The sequence below is a fragment of the Hyperolius riggenbachi genome, chromosome 6 (genome assembly GCF_040937935.1).
Source record: "Hyperolius riggenbachi isolate aHypRig1 chromosome 6, aHypRig1.pri, whole genome shotgun sequence".
Taxonomy (NCBI): domain Eukaryota; kingdom Metazoa; phylum Chordata; class Amphibia; order Anura; family Hyperoliidae; genus Hyperolius; species Hyperolius riggenbachi.
This window is the reverse complement of record NC_090651.1, coordinates 386,638,142-386,658,456: the sequence shown is the minus strand read 5'-3', so window position 1 is coordinate 386,658,456 and position 20,315 is coordinate 386,638,142. Positions and strand designations below refer to the sequence as shown.

The following is a 20,315-nucleotide window of genomic DNA, read 5'->3' as shown; positions in this document are numbered from 1 at the left end:
CAACTGGCATTTGTGGCCGTGCAGAGGCTGTGCTCGTCTGCACTCCACAGCACCATCTGCTGGTGGGAATTGCCCTCTGCTGGTGCATTGCACCTAGCCTGGGTTCAGCCAATTATACGCTTGTGGAGGGTTTTCGCTGTGTCAGTGCGCATCTTGTGCGCTGACCGTGAAAACGATTCCGCAAACGTTACAACTTCCTTTTTCTCTTAAGTGTAAGGTCCAGGCCTGTGGTCCACCTTGAAGTGGTTATATAACCTTGGTAACTTCATCTGGGAAGGAGGGAAGCAAGACAAAGACAAATAACATTTATATTGCGCTTCTCTCCTGGCAAAACACCAGCGCTGCAGCCACTAGGACATGCTCTATAGGCAGTAGCAGTGTAAGGGAGTCTTGCCCAAGGTCTTCTACTGAATAGGTGCTGGCTTACTCTACAGATTTTATTTCTGTCTTTAAAGTAGCAGTCTGGCAGATGTAGCTTCAGTTCAGGAAGTAGCACTCTAGGGCCTTGATTCACAAAGCCGTGCTAACTCATAGCACAGCCACGCTATGCCTAGCATGTGGTTTGCCGCACATAAAATTTATGTGCAAAAGTACGTGTTGCACCGTGTTAACGCGTGCAAATGTTTGTTATAGCGCACGTAAAGTTTTATGCACGGTAAACCGCACGTGAGGCATAGCACGGGCGCCTTGCAGAGTCTATTGTTACACCCCTAGCTTTATAATAATTTTGATTCTGAGGACATGCAAACACAAAGTCTGACAAAGCAAAAATAAAAACAAAAAAAACATACAATTTAGCAGTTGTTTTTTATTCCAGTAGTCAGTGACAACACAAGATGTATTCAGGTTGGAGTGGCTAGCTCAGCAGAAAGCCACCATGATTAGATATGACAAAACTTTCTATAAAAGGGCAGTTTCTGTGCAGGACGAGGCATGGCATTCAAAGCAGCAGACTTACCTGTGAATCTCCTACCTAACAGCCACCATGGTGCACTGGACTGCAGAAGAGAAAGCCGCCATCAACTCCACCTGGAGCAAAGTCGATCTAGAAAATGATGGCCACAACGCTCTGGGAAGGTAATGACATAATATGCCTTCTATACAATGTACATTGCAATTTTTAGTTTTTAATTTTGTTTTCAAAACTTTTATTTAGTATTAATGTTGTAGACTTTTTTTTTTACCACCCCCAGTATAATTGCTGCAGCTTTTTTAATTATATCTAGCTTTAAAAAGTCGAAGTTGTGTTTGTGTTCTTTATATAAATGTCCCACTTTTAGTGTTATAGTTAACAGCATAGTTCTTTGCCAGTACATGTATTATATGCAGGCTCGGACTGGGCCACCAGGAACACAGGAATTTTTTTGGTAGGCCCAGCCCCTTTAACTTTAAATGGGCCCTCCCAGGCCCTGCACCGAGCAGCAGGAGAGGAGGGGGTAGCGGCGCAGGAAAGGGGGGCTTGGGCACACAGCGGCAGGGAGGAGGCCCAACTCCCCCCTCCCTCACCTGGGGCCCCCCTTTCTGTAGTCCCTTCTGCAGAATTTTGCACAATGGCAGCGGTCGGGCAGGAAACTACTTACTTCTCCTGCGTTCCATGCGCCAGGGATCTGCGTCACTGCGCGCCACTTGTCTTCTGTCTCCAGTGCCTCTCACTGTACTTCCTGATTAGCGGAAGGACAGTGAGCGGCATTGGAGACGGAAGATACGTGACACTCAAGAGACTCTGCGGCAGAACACCGGCGTCTAGATCCAAGATGAGGTGAGTCCTTCCCCACCCGCTGCCACCAGCCCACCACTGCACTAAAAACTGGAGGAGGAGCACAGGAGGAGGGGGGGGGGGGTCCAGGTGAGGGAGGGGGGAGTTGTGCCCCCTCTCCACTGCTGTGTGCCACTGCCAGCAAGCTCCCCCTTCCGGGCTATTGGGAACACCTATAGCCAACTATGGGGACACCTAAAGCTGACTACCTATACTGGGACACCAATAGCCAACTACCGATACTGGGGACACCTATTGCTAACTACCTATACTGGGGGCTCCTTTAACTACCTATACTGGGACATCGATAGGCAACTACCTATACTGGGGACACCTATAACTACCTATACTGGGACACCGATAGCCAACTACCTATACTGGGAACACCTATAGCTAACTACCTATACTGGGGGTACCTTTAACTACCTATACTGGGACACCAATAGCCAACTACCTATACTGGAGACACCTATAATTGCCTTTACTGGGGACACCTATAGCTAACTACCTATACTGGGGAAACCTATAGCTAATTACCTATACTAGGGACACCTATAGATAACTACCTATACACCTATACTGTGGACACCTATAACTACCTATACTGGGGACACCTATAACTTGCTACCTATACTGGGGACACCTATAACTTGCTACCTATACTGGGGACTTCTGTAGATAACTACCTATGCACCTATACTGGGGACACCAATAACTACCTATACTGGGGACACCTATAGCTCACTACTTATACTTGGGACTCCTGTAACATGCTACCTATACTGGGGTGCCTATAGCTAACTGCCTATTGTAACGATCAGTGAAGCACCGAGAGGATCTGATTACCGGTGATCTGCAGTATCACTGGGAATACAGATATATACCAGATTATAAGTGATCTGCAGTATCACTGATAATCCGATATACCAGCTAACCTCTGTTCACCTGAGTAGAGTGTAGTGTTAGGTGCAACAATAACACTTAGAGGACTAGGCCTCAGCGCAGTAAGGAGTGCTGCACGGATTCCTTCCGAAGACCTGAACTCTCCAAGGTGGGAGGACTCAGGTCGAGAGTAGGAAGGATTGTCTGAAAGTGACAATCAGGAGGAAGTGTCACTAACAGGACGGGGAACCGCCTCCAATAGTAAGGTCGGTTCTCGAGGTCGGACAAGCCAGGTCGTAAACACACGGACAGATAAAGTACAGATTCAGAAGGCAGAGGCAGGGTCTAGGTACAGGCAGGGTTGGGCAACAGGGTATCAGAAATATCGAGGTACAAGATCAGGAGGCAGAAGCAGAGTCTAAGGACGAGCCGAGGTTCAGCAACAGAGTATCAGAATGGCAAGGTACAAGATCAGAGTTCAAGAGGATAGTCAGGCAGGCAAAGAGTCATAACAGATAATCACAATCAAACTAGTACTTTAGCTATCAACAGAATCTAGCTAAGTGTAGGATTACAGCTCCAGCTGGTCCCGGCACACTTAAGGATCTGATTACAAGTCTGAGTGCTCCCACGCTCCCGCGCTTCTTCACACCTATAATGGGAACACCTATAACATCTTACCTATACCGGGAGAACCTATATCTAACTACCTATACTGTGGACACCTTTAGCTGGCTACCTATACTGGGGGCAACTATACTCAGGCTCTAGGCCCTTCATATGACACTTGCCTCAGTCCCTGCATGCTCTAAGGCCGCCAAGCATTGCAGGCAGTAGCAGCACCCAGCAAAGCCCCCAGCCCTCCCAGCCAGCCCCGGCTACCTAATACTGATATATATGGGCATGTGGCTACTTAATTCTATTTTATGGGTTACATGGCTACATAATTTATGTATACAGGGCCCATTTGGTGAATAAATTATTTTATTTTGACACACCTGGCTATTTTTTTTGTTTACTGTAAGGCACCTGGCTACTTCATTATTTTATCTGGAGGTGCGTGACTACTTAATATTTTTATTTAGCTGCATTTGACTGCTTGATGAATTATTATGAATCTAACCCCTACCATAGTCATCTGTCTATGCCTTGTGTAGTGTATGTATCGTAGGGACAATTTATTTTTAGGGGGGGAAGCCAATTAACATATCTGTATGTTTTGGGATGTCGGAGGAAACTGGAGTGCCAAGGCAAGAATGCTAACCACTTCACCACCGGGCTATCATAGTCTAATGTTCTACCAAATTAATTATTTAGCACTGACATCTGCAGAAAATTTCCAGAGTATATGCTTATGTGAGCTCAAATTGGAGGAGGGGGGGGGGGGGAAGGGGGAGGAGGGGGGGGGCCCAGGCTGAAACTTTCCTGGTGGGCCCTTAAAGTCCCAGCCTGACCCTGATTATATGTGTACCTTCATGTGTGTTTATTGTTATTAGGTTGCTCCTCACCTGGCCCTGGACTCAGAGGTATTTCAGAAGCTTTGGAGATCTGTCCACCACTTCTGCTGTTGCTGATAATGCCAAGGTCCATGCCCATGGCAAGAAGGTGATTGGTGTCATTGACAAAGCCGTTCACAATCTGGACCATGTGAAAGAGACTATTGCTGCCCTCAGCAAACAGCATGCTAAGGAACTCCATGTGGATCCCCAGAACTTCAGGGTAAGGAAAGATTGCTACAATGGAATAGATCACTTCCATAGGACATTTTAGAAACGTACAGCAGTAACAACAATGGAAGAGGAGTTACTGTAATATTCTATATTGTGGTTTTGTATTTAGAAAGTAGCCTAATATCTTTGTTATCTGTCACAAGTACATCCTTCATAGTTCTGAATCCAAATAATTGTATTACAAAGCACTAACGTATACAGCGCTATTAGCAGACTGTTCTATGATAGCATTTACAATATAGAAAAAGTACGGTAACATCATATTAGTAACAGTTACTGATTAATGTTGTATATTTTAACTGTAATCTGATAATGTTAGATCACTTTGCAAGACATAAGAAAATAACATGGAGAGGATTTTAACCACTTGCCGACCGCACGCTTATACCGTGCGTCGGCAAAGTGGCAGCTGCAGGACCAGCGACGCAGTTCTGCGTCGCCGGCTGCAGGCTAATTAATCAGGAAGCAGCCGCTTGCGCAAACGGCTGCTTCCTGTCAATTCACGGCGGGGTGCTCCATGAATAGCCTGCGGGCCGCCGATCGCGGCTCGCAGGCTAAATGTAAACACAAGCGGAAATAATCCGCTTTGTTTACATTGTACGGCGCTGCTGCGCAGCGGCGCCGTAAGGCAGATCGGCGATCCCCGGGGACGTCCTGTCACTGGCTGCATAGGACGGATAGCGTCCTGTGCAGCCCCGATCACCGGGGATGAGAAGGTAGGAGAGGGAGGGGGGAATTTTGCCGCGGAGGGGGGCTTTGAGGTGCCCCCCCCCCCCCGCAACAAGCCTGCCCACCAGAGCGATCAGACCCCCCCTGCACATCATCCCCATAGGGGGGAAAAAAGGGGGGCGATCTGATCGCTCTACGTGCCCGCTGATCTGTGCTGGGGGCTGCAGAGCCCACCCAGCACAGATCCCAACAAACAGCGCTGGTCCTTAAGGGGGGGTAAAGGGTGGGTCCTCAAGTGGTTAAAGCCTGGCTGGACTTCATGGATGAATGTCTTTTTTCAACCAAACTGACTATGTGACAGTGACATATTAAGATTATGTAATCAGAAGTCTTTACTCAAAGAAAATGTCAAGTAATCTGTTGTGTAGAGATGGCTCGAACCTCAGATTTTCAGTTTGCGAACCGCGGATGCGAACTTCCACAAAAGTTCGCAAACCGGCGAACTCGGTGAACCGCAATAGACGTCCATGGGCAGGCGAACTTGAAAAACTACAAACACTGTTTCTGGCCACAAAAGTGATGGAAAAGATTTTTCAAGGGGTCTAACACCAGGAGCAGGGCCGGATTTCTGGGAAGGCCACAAAAGCCATGGCCTAGGGTGATAAAATTTAGATAAAATCAGAAGGGCGGCAGGACTTGGAGAGAGAAGAGGTCATATGTTAAAGTAAATCATCTCTTCTGGTCTGCAGCACAGCGCCCTGCTCTGCATTGATGTCTAAATTCCAGAGTTCCCATATTCCCTGCATATCTGATGGTGATCCCATCCTCTGTATGATGGACATACATGCTGCTGTGTGAGAAGTGCCAGTTTACAGTAAAGCAGACAGAACTGCATTCAGTTTTAATGCACACATTCTTCGAGAAATTTCAAGAAGTTTGATTCCTGATTCCAGACCATACAATACTCTACTGCTAGAGGAATTTCAGCTCTGCTAGTTTCTTCTCCCTCTCTCCTACAGCTGTCAGAATGACCCCTGTTAATGAGTTTCTCTTATCCAAACCTAAAATGTATGAGTTTCTTTCCTTGCTAGCTGGGGATGTTTATGGCAGCAGTGATCTCTGCTTCAGTTAACTCTTTCTTGACTCCTTTTAAGACTCGTCTTTCTGTTTTAAGCACTAAATAGTCACTCTTTTAAGGACACCTACATCTATGCCAGTGTATGTAGTTTAGGATCCTTCTAACTACCTGTAGCAGCAGAGTATTGTACAGTGTTAGCCATCAGTGAAAGCAGAAAGCTATTAATCAGGATTATATCCTTTATTTGCTAACTTTCTGCTTCTAAGCCTTCTTCTTCCTGTATACTGACAAGATGTTGTTTGCTACTAACTCTGTTTTGAATGAGCTTTTCTCCATTGCCTTGCCCTGTCACCAGTTAGTCACTGCAGCCAGTGGCACAGAGCACAAAGAAGTGGCGCATACTCTGTCCACTCATGTTCCTTGTAATTTTGCGCTTTTGTTGTCAGGCTGTGCACAGCAGCTGAGGGTGGGAGTGTTATGAGTATGTGTACTTGGCAAGTGCTGCTCATACACGAGCATCATTTCTGAAGTATACATGCCCAGAACAGTATTGGTTGCTGTGTACATTTGGGCAGAAGCATGGAATTACAGGGAGTATGAGCATACAGAGCATGCGCTGCTTCTTTCTTGAATCGAGGGCAAAGCAGCACAATGGAAAGGAGCCCAAACAAATCAGTGATTACTAGTAAGGTTTTAGGACCAAGGACAAACAATTTGGCACTGACAAATTTGGACGCACCATTGACCGTAATGTGAATTATGGCTATAGCATCGCTCAGAAGCTAAGTTGGTAGCCGGTGAAAGACAGAGCCCAAATTGCTTAAAACAGTGTAATTTGTCCCATAGCAATAGCTGGCAGACAAATTCTGTCTTTCCCTATTATCCACATGGACCTGGAGGGGGAATAGTAATTAACGTTGACGGAACTTGTTAAGGGCCTATTAAGCGCCGTTTTTATATGTATCCTTTTGGACAGAATAGAGTTGGAAAAGGGGTGGGGGGCGGTTGGTGACACCTGGCCTTGGGTGCTGGAAAGTACAAATTTGACCCTGACCTGCTGATATAATACAATGTGCAGTCACACAGATGCAGTGAAAGGTACTGACTGCTGGTATAATGCAATGTGCAGTAACACAGATGCAGTGAAAGGTATACACTGACTGCTGGTATAATACAATGTGCAGTCACACAGATGCAGTGAAAGGTTCTCACTGCGGGTATAATACAATGTGCAGTCACACAGATGCAGTGAAAGGTATACACTGACTGCTGGTATAACACAATGTGCAGTCACACAGATGCAGTGAAAGGTGCTGACTACTGGTATAATACAATGTGCAGTCACACAGTTGCAGTGAAAGGTACTGACTGCTGGTATAATACAATGTATGGTCACACAGATTCAGTGAAAGGTATACACTGACTGTTGTTATAATACAATGTGCAGTCACACAGATGCAGTGAAAGGTACTGACTGCTGGTATAATACAATGTGCAGTCACACAGATGCAGTGAAATGTACTGACTGCTGGTATAATACAATGTGCAGTCACACAGATGCAGTGAAAGGTACTGACTGACTGGTGTTATAATACAATGTGCAGTCACACAGATAAAGGTACTGACTGACTGGTGGTATAATACAATGTGCAGTCACACAGATGCAGTGAAAGGTACTGACTGGTGGTATAATATAATGTGCAGTCACACAGATGCAGTGAAAGGTATACACTGACTGCTGGTATAATACAATGTGCAGTCACACAGATGCAGTGAAAGGTACTGACTGCTGGTATAATATAATGTGCAGTCACACAGATGCAGTGAAAGGTATACGCTGACTGTACTGGGCCTGGCACAGTATAGCAATTAGCATGGGCCAGTTGCGACAGTCAGGGCTGTATAAGCAGTGTCAGTGGCACATGCACACAAAAAAACACATCACAAGAACATTAGCTCTCAAAAGAGTTTTTTTTGTGGTGCTTTTCAGCAACAAATATCAGCAAGTAGCAAGCTAACAACACCTAACTAACGCTTTCACTATCTCTGCAGCAACCTCTCCCTTCTCTCACTAAAGCAGGCAGCAGACAGAGTGAGAAAATGGCTGACACTGCTGCCTTTTATAAAGGGGGGCGGGGGGCCAGGAAGGAGTGCATCCTGATTGGCTGCCATGTGTCTGCTGAGTGTGATGTAGAGGGTCAAAGTTTAGCCCAATGATTTAGTATAGGGGGCGGGTGGAACTTTCTATGTGTCCGCGTTTTGACGTGAACGCGAACCCCCAGAGTTCACGCAAATAAGTTCACTTTCAAACCGTTCGGGCCATCTCTACTGTTGTGAAGTGGTTGAAATTGTAAAAGCTTCTCTCCTTATGATTTTTTTCTAAATTCAAATAGGATGTTTCAAATATCTCCATAGTCCTGACTGTTTTTCAACCGCTTCACAAATATCTGTTAGTAAATTATAAGCTAAATAGACAATGGCCTAATTCACTAAGCTTATCTCCTGTCTTTAATAACTCTTCTAGAGTTGTTACCATGGTGATAAGGCATGTAGTATTCAGGAAACATTTTACCTCAGGCAAGCCTAAAGTTAACTCTTCTGTCTTTAAGTTAACTCTCCTATCCTTAAAATAACTCCAGAGTTAAAGACAGGCTGTTAATTAACTGCATGTGAAATTAACTACAGAGGAGGTAAATTAACTACAGAGGAGGTAAATTAAGGAATGAAGAGATAAAATAACTCTCACTGTGTGGAGGTAAGTTTTCTCTTGCCTTATTATCTCCAGCATGATCTTAGTGAATTGAGGCCAATGACTATTATTATAAATGCTGAATTTTGAATTTAAATGATTCTGATGTGGTGGAGAAAAAGAACAGCGGTCATGATTCCAAATACATCACAATGTTGTGGTTTGAGTCTGTTTTTACTTAAAAAGTGAATGTAGCTTTAAAGTAAACTCAAGCCCTAAGTTGTTGTTAAGAGTATGTTCAGGCAACTGCAGCAGCTCAAATAGCAATTAATGATATTACCTAGGTTATGGTTGACCTGTTGTGGGCAGATATTTTCTGTGATCACGGATAAGCCGTGATTCACAAGCATTTTTTCACTATTCGGCTTCGGTATTTGACGCCGTGATTAATTCTGGAGCACGGAAATTGACCACAGTAATGCAGTGAATAAGAATATTTGGAACGCATTCACGGTTGTGATTGAGGTGGGTAAAGCCGTGATTAGGTCGTGATTAGCAGAAATGGGCAGAAATGACATCCCTGGGCCAATCAGAGGCCCCCAGCCAGGCCCTAGCAACCAATCATAGGAGGGGAGTGTAACGATCGGTGTCAGCCAGAACAGATTTTCTGATTATTGGTGATCTGCAGTATCACCAATAATACAGACGCTATACCTGATTATGTGGTGATCTGCAGAATCACCAATAATACTAGTATAGTAAGACACACAGGATACAAAGATGTAAGATGGTGTTTGGTGCAACAGTAAATATAGATGGAGATACCCACTGTCCAGAGGAGCTGGTGAAGGGGGTATCTCTAATCAACACAGTAATCAGTATTCCAGCAAGCTGGAGACTCAGAGGAGCAATGATAGGTTCACCCGAGGAGCGGGTGATGCACAGTAAGACAATGTAACGAGATCACTCGAGGAGCGAGTGATTCAGACTGTACTGCAACAGGTGATCCCCTGAGGGGCAGGGAACGCAGACAGCATATAATGATAGCTAGTCACCTGAAGAGCAGGTGATTAAGACTGTACTGCAGCTATCTACCTGAGGAGCAAGTGAGTCAGACTATACTGCAGTTATCTACCTGAGGAGCAGGTGATTCAGACTATTCTGCAGCTATCTACCTGAGGAGCAGGTGATTCTGACTATACCGCAGCTAACAACCTGAGGAGCAGGTGATTCAGACTATACTGCAGCTATCTACCTGAGGAGCAGGTGATTCAGATCATACTGCAGCTATCAACCTGTGGAGTAGGTGATTACTAAACTGAGAACCCCTCACCAGGACTAGCTCCCTGGTGAGGGCAGAAGAGTCAGACAAGCAGGTTCGGCAACACACGGACAGATACGGTACAGAGGCGGAAGACAGAATCAGAGTGAGGGTTAGCCAAGTTGGCAACTGGATCAGATAGGCAAGGCATAGAATAACAAGACAGAAGAGTAGCCAAGGCTAGCAGAGGGTCATAACAAATAATACAATTCAATTAGTACTTTAAGCTATCAACAGAATCTGTCTAAGTGTGGATCTCCAGCTCCTGCTGGTTCTAGGCACACTTTCGGATCTGACTATGGGTCTGGGTCAAATTTTGTGCACAATTCTCATGCTGTGGTGCTACCAATTAGTGTTGGGCGAACATCTAGATGTTCGGGTTCGGGCCGAACAGGCCGAACATGGCCGCGATGTTCGGGTGTTCGACCCGAACTCCGAACATAATGGAAGTCAATGGGGACCCGAACTTTTGTGCTTTGTAAAGCCTCCTTACATGCTACATACCCCAAATTTACAGGGTATGTGCACCTTGGGAGTGGGTACAAGAGGAAAAAATTTTTTAGCAAAAAGAGGTTATAGTTTTTGAGAAAATCGATTTTAAAGTTTCAAAGGGAAAACTGTCTTTTAAATGCGGGAAATGTCTGTTTTCTTTGCACAGGTAACATGCTTTTTGTCGGCATGCAGTCATAAATGTAATACATATAAGAGGTTCCAGGAAAAAGGACCGGTAACGCTAACCCAGCAGCAGCACACGTGATGGAACAGGAGGAGGGTGGCGCAGGAGGAGAAGGCCACGCTTTGTGAGACACAACAACCCAGGCCTTGCATGAGGACAAGAAGCGTGCGGATAGCATGCTTTGTACCGCCATGCAGTCATAAATTTAATAAAGATAAGTGGTTCAATAAACAGGGACCACGCGGCAACGCTAACCCAGCAGCAGCAGACGTGATGGAACAGGAGGAGGCGCAGGAGGAGAAGGCCACGCTTTGTGAGACACAACAACCCAGGCCTTGCATGAGGTACCGCCATGCAGTCATAAATGTAATAAAGATAAGTGGTTCAATAAACAGGGACCACGCGGCAACGCTAACCCAGCAGCAGCAGACGTGATGGAACAGGAGGAGGCGCAGGAGGAGAAGACCACGCTTTGTGAGACACAACAACCCAGGCCTTGCATGAGGACAAGAAGCGTGCGGATAGCATGCTTTGTACCGCCATGCAGTCATAAATTTAATAAAGATAAGTGGTTCAATAAACAGGGACCACGCGGCAACGCTAACCCAGCAGCAGCAGACGTGATGGAACAGGAGGAGGCGCAGGAGGAGAAGGCCACGCTTTGTGAGACACAACAACCCAGGCCTTGCATGAGGACAAGAAGCGTGCGGATAGCATGCTTTGTACCGCCATGCAGTCATAAATTTAATAAAGATAAGTGGTTCAATAAACAGGGACCACGCGGCAACGCTAACCCAGCAGCAGCAGACGTGATGGAACAGGAGGAGGCGCAGGAGGAGAAGGCCACGCTTTGTGAGACACAACAACCCAGGCCTTGCATGAGGTACCGCCATGCCGTCATAAATGTAATAAAGATAAGTGGTTCAATAAACAGGGACCGGCAACGCTAACCCAGCAGCAGCAGCAGCACACGTGATGGAACAGGAGCAGGCGCAGGAGGAGAAGGCCACGCTTTGTGAGACACAACAACCCAGGCCTTGCATGAGGACAAAAAGCGTGCGGATATAGCAGCAATGCTTTTTGCCGCCATGCAGTCATAAATGTAATACAGATGAGAGGTTCAATAAACAGGGACCGGTAACGCTACACCATCCCAGATGTTCATTGGTCATGTTACTTGGTTGGGGTCCTGGAGTGTTGCGTAGTCGTTTCCAATCCAGGATTGATTCATTTTAATTTGAGTCAGACGGTCTGCATTTTCTGTGGAGAGGCGGATACGCCGATCTGTGACGATGCCTCCGGCAGCACTGAAACAGCGTTCCGACATAACGCTGGCTGCCGGGCAAGCCAGCACCTCTATTGCGTACATTGCCAGTTCGTGCCAGGTGTCTAGCTTCGATACCCAATAGTTGAAGGGTGCAGATGGATTGTTCGACACAGCTACGTCATCTGACATGTAGTCCTTGACCATCTTCTCCAGGCGATCGGTGTTGGAGGTGGATCTGCACGCTTCCTGTTCAGTGGGCTGCTGCTGCATGGGTGTCAGAAAATTTTCCCACTCCAAGGACACTGCCGATACCGTTCCCTTTTGGGCACTAGCTGCGGCTTGCGTTGTTTGCTGCCCTCCTGGTCGTCCTGGGTTTGCGGAAGTCAGTCTGTCGGCGTACAACTGGCTAGAGGAGGGGGAGGATGTCAATCTCCTCTCTAAAGTCTCCACAAGGGCCTGCTGGTATTCTTCCATTTTGACCTGTCTGACTCTTTCTTCAAGCAGTTTTGGAACATTGTGTTTGTACCGTGGATCCAGATGGGTATAAACCCAGTAATTGGTGTTGTCCAGAATGCGCACAATGCGTGGGTCGCGTTCAATGCAGTCTAGCATGAATTGAGCCATGTGTGCAAGAGTCCTACCAGAATCCTCATCATCCTCTTGTGAGCGTTGTGATAGTTGTTGTGATGCATCATAGTCGTCACCTTCCTCCTGGTCTGCTTCTGCTGACCATTCGCGCTGAATTGTGGAAGTCCAACGTGCACCGCTCTGGCCCTCGTCAGTGGTGGCATGAAATTCCTGCTCCAACTCCAGCTGTTCCTCCTCCTCTTCTTCGTCATAGCTGCTGGGGCCAGCGTTCCCTGAGGCGGATGGCCTGATGTTGGTACCATCACGCTGATCGTTTTCTCCTTCAGATTCCCCCAGTTGCATCATGACAGCTGTTTCCTTGATTTTCAACATTGACCTCTTCAGTAAACACAGCAGTGGTATGGTAATGCTGACTGAAGAGTTGTCACTGCTCACAAGCAACGTGGATTGCTCAAAATTTTGGAGGACTTGGCAGAGGTCCAACATGTTGGCCCAATCGGATCCACAGAAGCTTGGCAGCTGGCCGGATGCGCCTCGGTACTGCGCCGTCATGTACTGGACCACTGCACTCTTCTGCTCACAAAAGCGTGCTAGCATGTGCAGCGTAGAATTCCAGCGCGTAGGGACATCACACAGCAAGCGATGGTGGGGGAGATTGAAGCGCTCCTGCATCTTGGCGAGTGCCCCCGAAGCAGTACTGGAATTTCTACAATGTTTGGCCACTCGACGCACCTTCAACAGAAGATCGGCCACGCCTGGGTATGTCCTCAGGAACCGCTGAACTACTAGGTTCATCACGTGCGCCAGGCAAGGGATGTGTGTCAGCTTAGCCAACCTTAAAGCGCGAATGAGATTACTCCCATTATCACACACAACCATGCCCGGTTTCAAGTCCAGCGGTGCCAGCCACAAATCCGTCTGTTCCTTTATTCCCTTCCAAATTTCCTCCCCTGTGTGCTGCTTATCCCCAAGGCAGATCAGCTTCAGCAACGCTTGCTGACGCATGCCAACAGCTGTGCTGCACTGCTTCCACGATCCTACTGCTGCTGGGTTAGCGTTTCCGGATGAGGTACAGCTTTGAGATGCGTTGGAGGAGAAGGAGTCAGAGAGGTAGGTGCTGCTGTTGTTATCCAGTGGGAGGGACGGCGGTGCAGCTGTTTGCGGCGTGGGCAACACCCGCGCCGTAGCAGGTGAGGAATCGCTGCCAGGCTCCACAAGGTTCACCCAGTGCGCGGTAAGGGAGATGTATCGACCCTGGCCGAACGCACTCGTCCAAGTGTCAGTGGTGAGGTGAACCTTGCAGGCAACGGCATTCTTCAAGCTTCGGGTTATTTTGCTGACCACGTGCTCATGCAACTCAGGCACTGCAGAGCGCGCAAAGTGGTAGCGGCTGGGAACCACGTAACGTGGGATGGCCACTGACATCATGCCCTTGAAGCTGTTTGTCTCCACCACTCGATATGGCAGCATTTCGCAGGCCAGAAGCTTGGCTATGCTGGCTGTTACTGCCACGGCCCGGGGGTCATTTGCTGGCAATTTCCTCTTGCGCTCAAACATCTCCGACACAGACAACTGAACCGTAGCGCTGCACACGGAAGGGCTGTTGGTTGTTGTGTTTGATGAACACTGGGAGACCTCAAGAGCACTACTCCGGAAAGTGACAGTGTCAGCGTCGTCTGATGTTTGTGAATGTTGTGAACCACGCAATGGCTGGGCTACTGCTGCTGCTGAGGCGGGTCTGGTGGTGAGTCTGGTGAACCCAAGGGAGGCAGTGTTGCTGGTACCCTGTCCTGCCGCGTTTGCCCACAGAGTGGGATGTTTGGATAGCATGTGGCGGCTCATGCTGGTGGTGGAGAGGTTGTTAATACTTTTCCCCCTGCTCAGGCGAGTCTTGCACACCTTGCAAATCGCCATGGTAACATCCTCAGTGCAGTCTTCAAAGAAAGCCCAGACTTTGGAGCACCTGCCTCCTTGCTGGCGATTTCTGTTTCCTCCTCTTTTGCCTCTCACTCTAACTTCCACGCTTGTGGTGCCTGAAATTGCGCGCCGCCTACCTTGTGGCACAAGGCGAACTCGTGCAGCAGTGGGTTCTTCAACAGACTCATCTGTGCTGCTGCTACGACGGCGATGTTCTCGTTCACAAATAAAATCTGGGTCTCTGTCCACATTGTCCATACCCTCCTCTTCCATCTCCTCAAACTCGTCATATGTCATTGTGGGGGGCCGCCGCCGTGGAGTAGAGCTCCCCAGAACAACCTCTGCGCAGCTCACTCCAACGTCGTCTTCCAGATCTTGTCGGCCGACCTCCTGCAATTGCAACCCCTCCTGCTCAACTTGCTCTGGGATGTGGGTTTCCGAGTCCTCCTCGGACTCGCCTTGTATTTCAGTGCGCGGTGCATTTCCCACAGTTAATGGTTGTGAATCCAGGCACAACATTTCTGGCTGTTCCTCCATTGACCTTTCATAGGTGGAAGTTTGTTGGGCTGGGAATAGCTCCTGCGAATACCCCATTGTGTCCTGAGGTAATTCATAGGACTGGTTATCTGGCAGTTGTGTGCGTGGTGTCGCTGCCGGTTGTGTCAGCTTTGTGCCCACTGGCTCCTTGTAACTGGCTGAGGACTCGGACCTCGTGCGTGATGTGCTGGTGCTGCTTAACCCACTGCTGGACGCTTGAGAGGTCATCCAAGTAATTATCTGGTCCTGTTCTTTTGGATTTGTGAGGGTTGTTGTCCTGGACAACATGGGCGGTATTGAGTGGGTTTTCTTGGGTGCTCCCCTGTGGCCTGTACGTGAACCGTCAGGGGAAACACCTCTTCCCTTGCCCCTTCCTCTTTCACCGGATTTCTTCCTCATTTCACTTATCCTTACAGTACACGCTGACTGGCAGCAGTACAGTGGCAGTACAGAAATGCTATACAGTACCACTATTCCCAGCAGCGACACAGAGCACAATGCTATACAGTGGCGGGTGAGCGGTGTACTACTGTTCCCAGGCCCAGCAGACACAGAGTGGAAGTAAACACAATGCTATATAGTCTGGCTGAGCGGTGTACACAGAGTGGCAGTACACACAATGCTATATAGTCTGGCTAAGCCGTGTACACAGAGTGTCATTAAACACAATGCTATATATAGCGTGGCTGAGCGAGGTGCACAGTGGCAGTACACACAATGCTTTATAGTCAGGCTGAGCCGTGTACACAGAGTGTCAGTAAACAATGGTATATAGTCTGGCTGAGCGGTGTACACAGAGTGGCAGTAAACACAATGCTATATATAGCGTGGCTGAGCGAGGTGCACAGTGGCAGTACACACAATGCTATAGAGCCAGGCTAAGCCGTGTACACAGAGTGTCAGAAAACACAATGCTATATATAGCGTGGCTGAGCGAGGTGCACAGTGGCAGTACACACAATGCTATATTAGTCAGGCTAAGCCGTGTACACAGAGTGTCAGAAAACACAATGCTATATATAGCGTGGCTGAGCGAGGTGCACAGTGGCAGTACACACAATGCTATATTAGTCAGGCTAAGCCATGTACACAGAGTGTCAGAAAACACAATGCTATATATATAGCGTGGCTGAGCGAGGTGCACAGTGGCAGTACACACAATGCTATATATAGCGTGGCTGAGCGAGGTGCACAGTGGCAGTACACACAATGCTATATATAGCGTGGCTGAGCGAGGTGCACAGTGGCAGTACACACAATGCTATATTAGTCAGGCTAAGCCGTGTACACAGAGTGTCAGAAAACACAATGCTATATATATAGCGTGGCTGAGCGAGGTGCACAGTGGCAGTACACACAATGCTTTATAGTCAGGCTGAGCCATGTACACAGAGTGTCAGTAAACAATGGTATATAGTCTGGCTGAGCGGTGTACACAGAGTGTCAGTAAACAACGGTATATAGTCTGGCTGAGCGGTGTACACAGAGTGGCAGTAAACACAATGCTATATATAGCGTGGCTGAGCGAGGTGCACAGTGGCAGTACACACAATGCTATATATAGCGTGGCTGAGCGAGGTGCACAGTGGCAGTACACACAATGCTATATATAGCGTGGCTGAGCGAGGTGCACAGTGGCAGTACACACAATGCTATATTAGTCAGGCTAGCCTAAGCCGTGTACACAGAGTGTCAGAAAACACAATGCTATATATATAGCGTGGCTGAGCGAGGTGCACAGTGGCAGTACACACAATGCTATATATAGCGTGGCTGAGCGAGGTGCACAGTGGCAGTACACACAATGCTATATATAGCGTGGCTGAGCGAGGTGCACAGTGGCAGTACACACAATGCTATATATAGCGTGGCTGAGCGAGGTGCACAGTGGCAGTACACACAATGCTATATATAGCGTGGCTGAGCGAGGTGCACAGTGGCAGTACACACAATGCTATATATAGCGTGGCTGAGCGAGGTGCACAGTGGCAGTACACACAATGCTATATTAGTCAGGCTAAGCCGTGTACACAGAGTGTCAGAAAACACAATGCTATATATATAGCGTGGCTGAGCGAGGTGCACAGTGGCAGTACACACAATGCTATATATAGCGTGGCTGAGCGAGGTGCACAGTGGCAGTACACACAATGCTATATATAGCGTGGCTGAGCGAGGTGCACAGTGGCAGTACACACAATGCTATATTAGTCAGGCTAGCCTAAGCCGTGTACACAGAGTGTCAGAAAACACAATGCTATATATATAGCGTGGCTGAGCGAGGTGCACAGTGGCAGTACACACAATGCTATATATAGCGTGGCTGAGCGAGGTGCACAGTGGCAGTACACACAATGCTATATATAGCGTGGCTGAGCGAGGTGCACAGTGGCAGTACACACAATGCTATATTAGTCAGGCTAGCCTAAGCCGTGTACACAGAGTGTCAGAAAACACAATGCTATATATATAGCGTGGCTGAGCGAGGTGCACAGTGGCAGTACACACAATGCTATATATAGCGTGGCTGAACGAGGTGCACAGTGGCAGTACACACAATGCTATATATAGCGTGGCTGAGCGAGGTGCACAGTGGCAGTACACACAATGCTATATATAGCGTGGCTGAGCGAGGTGCACAGTGGCAGTACACACAATGCTATATATAGCGTGGCTGAGCGAGGTGCACAGTGGCAGTACACACAATGCTATATATAGCGTGGCTGAGCGAGGTGCACAGTGGCAGTACACACAATGCTATATTAGTCAGACTAGCCTAAGCCGTGTACACAGAGTGTCAGAAAACACAATGCTATATATATAGCGTGGCTGAGCGAGGTACACAGTGGCAGTAAACAATGCTATATATAGTGTGGCTGAGCGAGCGGTGTACTACTGTTCCCAGCAGCGACACACAATGACTGGGGGGGACCCTGGCTAGCGTGGCTGGAGAGCGAACTACCCTGCCTGCCTACCCAAAGCTAAACCCACAGACAAATGGCGGAGATATGACGTGGTTCGGGTATTTATTTACCCGAACCACGTGACCGTTCGGCCAATCAGAGCGCGTTCGGGCCCGAACCACGTGACCCGTTCGGCCAATCACAGCGCTAGCCGAACGTTCGGGGAACGTTCAGCCATGCGCTCTTAGTTCGGCCACGTGGCCGAACGGTTTGGCCGAACACCGTCAGGTGTTCGGCCGAACTCGAACATCACCCGAACAGGGTGATGTTCTGCAGAACCCGAACAGTGGCGAACACTGTTCGCCCAACACTACTACCAATGAGGGCCCATGCCTTCCTGTGCTGCTGCTGAGTCCTTAGCCCTCCTCCTGCTGCTGCTGATGTTGTGTTTAACTACTAAAGTCTGTGTTCCCGATGCCAGGGTCCATGGATACTAACAATTTTTGGGCTGATTTATTGCACTGTGGTGCCACCAGTGAGGTGCCATACACTTTTTCTGTGATGCCACAGAGTGCTGCTTAGTCCTCCTGCTGCCGCCTCTCATGTCCAATTGAACACCAACAGCAGTCTGTGTACCACCGCCAGGGTCCACGGATACTAACAATTTTTGGGCTGATTTATTGCACTATGGTGTCACCAGTGAGGTGCCATACACTTTTTCTGTGCTGCTGCAGAGTGCTGCTTAGTCCTCCTGCTGCCGCCTCTCATGTCCAATTGAACACCAACAGCAGTCTGTGTACCACCGCCAGGGTCCACGGATGCTACAATTTTTGGCATGATTTATCATGCTGTGGTGCCCTAATGGGGTGCCATACTCTTCTTCTGTGCTGCCGCAGAGTGTTGCTTAGTCCTCCTGCTGCCACCTCTCATGTCGTATTTAGCGACAAAAGCAGTCTGTGTACCCACCACTCGGGTCCACGGATGCTACAATTTTTGGGCTGATTCATCGGACAACTTTGCTGCCATGTCATTGCTATTGATGCAAGAAAGAAAAAAAATTACAAAGACCTCTCTGGGTGTTTTTGTGCCATCGCCCATGCATCCTCCTCCAGTGGTACAACCACTGCCAGGTGCCATTGGGACTCGCCATCACCTCTGCGATTGCTTAAAGTGTATTTCCCTGTTTAAAACCAATTATTACCAGTTAATAGCCCCATTTAAAGTGTTGTTTTAACTTTAAAATCCATTTTCTCAAAAACTAAAAGTTATTTTTGGAATTTTTTTGTTTAAGTTGTAGCCCCTTATCACCTTTATAATACATGCAATTTAGGGGAATGTAGCATGTATGGGGGCTTTAATAATGGCCTAAACGCTATTCCGTGATTACGGCCATGTTTAACTGTGATTGCCTCATTCACGGGAAAAAATCCAAGTCGAATTTGTGAGTCCGGCTCCAATTTGGAAATCAATCACGCCGTTTCCGGATTTTGTTTCAATCACGGGCGAATCCGTAATTGGGGGGGTATCCGAGCAGTAGCACCACTGGGGTTGACCATATTTGCCACCATTTTTTACCATACTCTGGGCAGGTTTGGCAGATTACTTTGTTTCTCTTATGTTCTACACTATTCTCCAGCTTGGTAGAGCATCAGACCCCCCCCATGTCCCTTATGCTGGGAATACAACATGAGTTTTTTCATCAGATAGATGGCTTAATAGATCATTTCCAACAGGTCTGATCCTATTTCAATCATTTTTCTGATCGATTTTCTCATAGAAATGAATAGAAATAGATCAGGAAAAAATGATCGCAAAAAATGATAGGAAAAACGACCGGAAAATGAATCTGCCAAAAAAAACAAAACTCATCGGTAATCTCAGCATTTTCCATTTTTTTTTATAGTTTAAATAATAATATGTTGCAATACTGGATGCATACGTAACCAATGTAAGCATATGGATAAACTGATAACAGTGCTGTTCAGGGGTCTATATGTAACTCCCCCAATATATAATTATTGTGTTTGTGCTCCATTCACAGCGTCTGCTGGAAGTGCTGGTGATCCTTCTGGCCACTAAACTGGGATCTGCTTTCACCCCTCAAGTGGAGGCTGCCTGGGAGAAGTTTGTTAATGTCATGGTTGCTGCTCTGAGCCATTGCTATCACTAAACTTCTCTGTCAGTATTTCCTGCATAACATGGACATCTCTTTGCTTGTAAAAATAAAACCGCTTTTAACTAAACTTCTGTGACACTATCTGTTTCTTCAAATACATCATTAATAACAAACATTGAACATACT

The 20,315-nt window shown here is 47.5% G+C and overlaps 1 protein-coding gene across 1 annotated transcript; it reads left to right on the top strand.

Annotated features, from left to right (window-relative positions):
- The first annotated feature begins 985 nt into the window (after positions 1-985).
- LOC137523119 (hemoglobin subunit beta-3-like) lies at positions 986-20,183 on the top strand. Its single transcript, XM_068243348.1, has 3 exons — positions 986-1,077; positions 4,135-4,357; positions 20,055-20,183. The coding sequence occupies exons 1-3, from the start codon at positions 986-988 to the stop codon at positions 20,181-20,183; spliced, it is 444 nt and encodes a 147-aa protein (XP_068099449.1).
- Positions 20,184-20,315: the final 132 nt, after the last annotated feature.

What these genes read in the sequence shown, in the direction of transcription:
- LOC137523119 (XM_068243348.1), top strand. Translation starts at nt 986, where the DNA reads ATGGTGCACTGGACTGCAGAAGAGAAAGCCGCCATCAACTCCACCTGG. An exon ending in GGCCACAACGCTCTGGGAAG is followed by an intron (nt 1,078 to 4,134) that starts GTAATGACATAA and finishes TATTGTTATTAG; the next exon opens with GTTGCTCCTCACCTGGCCCT. An exon ending in TGGATCCCCAGAACTTCAGG is followed by an intron (nt 4,358 to 20,054) that starts GTAAGGAAAGAT and finishes CTCCATTCACAG; the next exon opens with CGTCTGCTGGAAGTGCTGGT.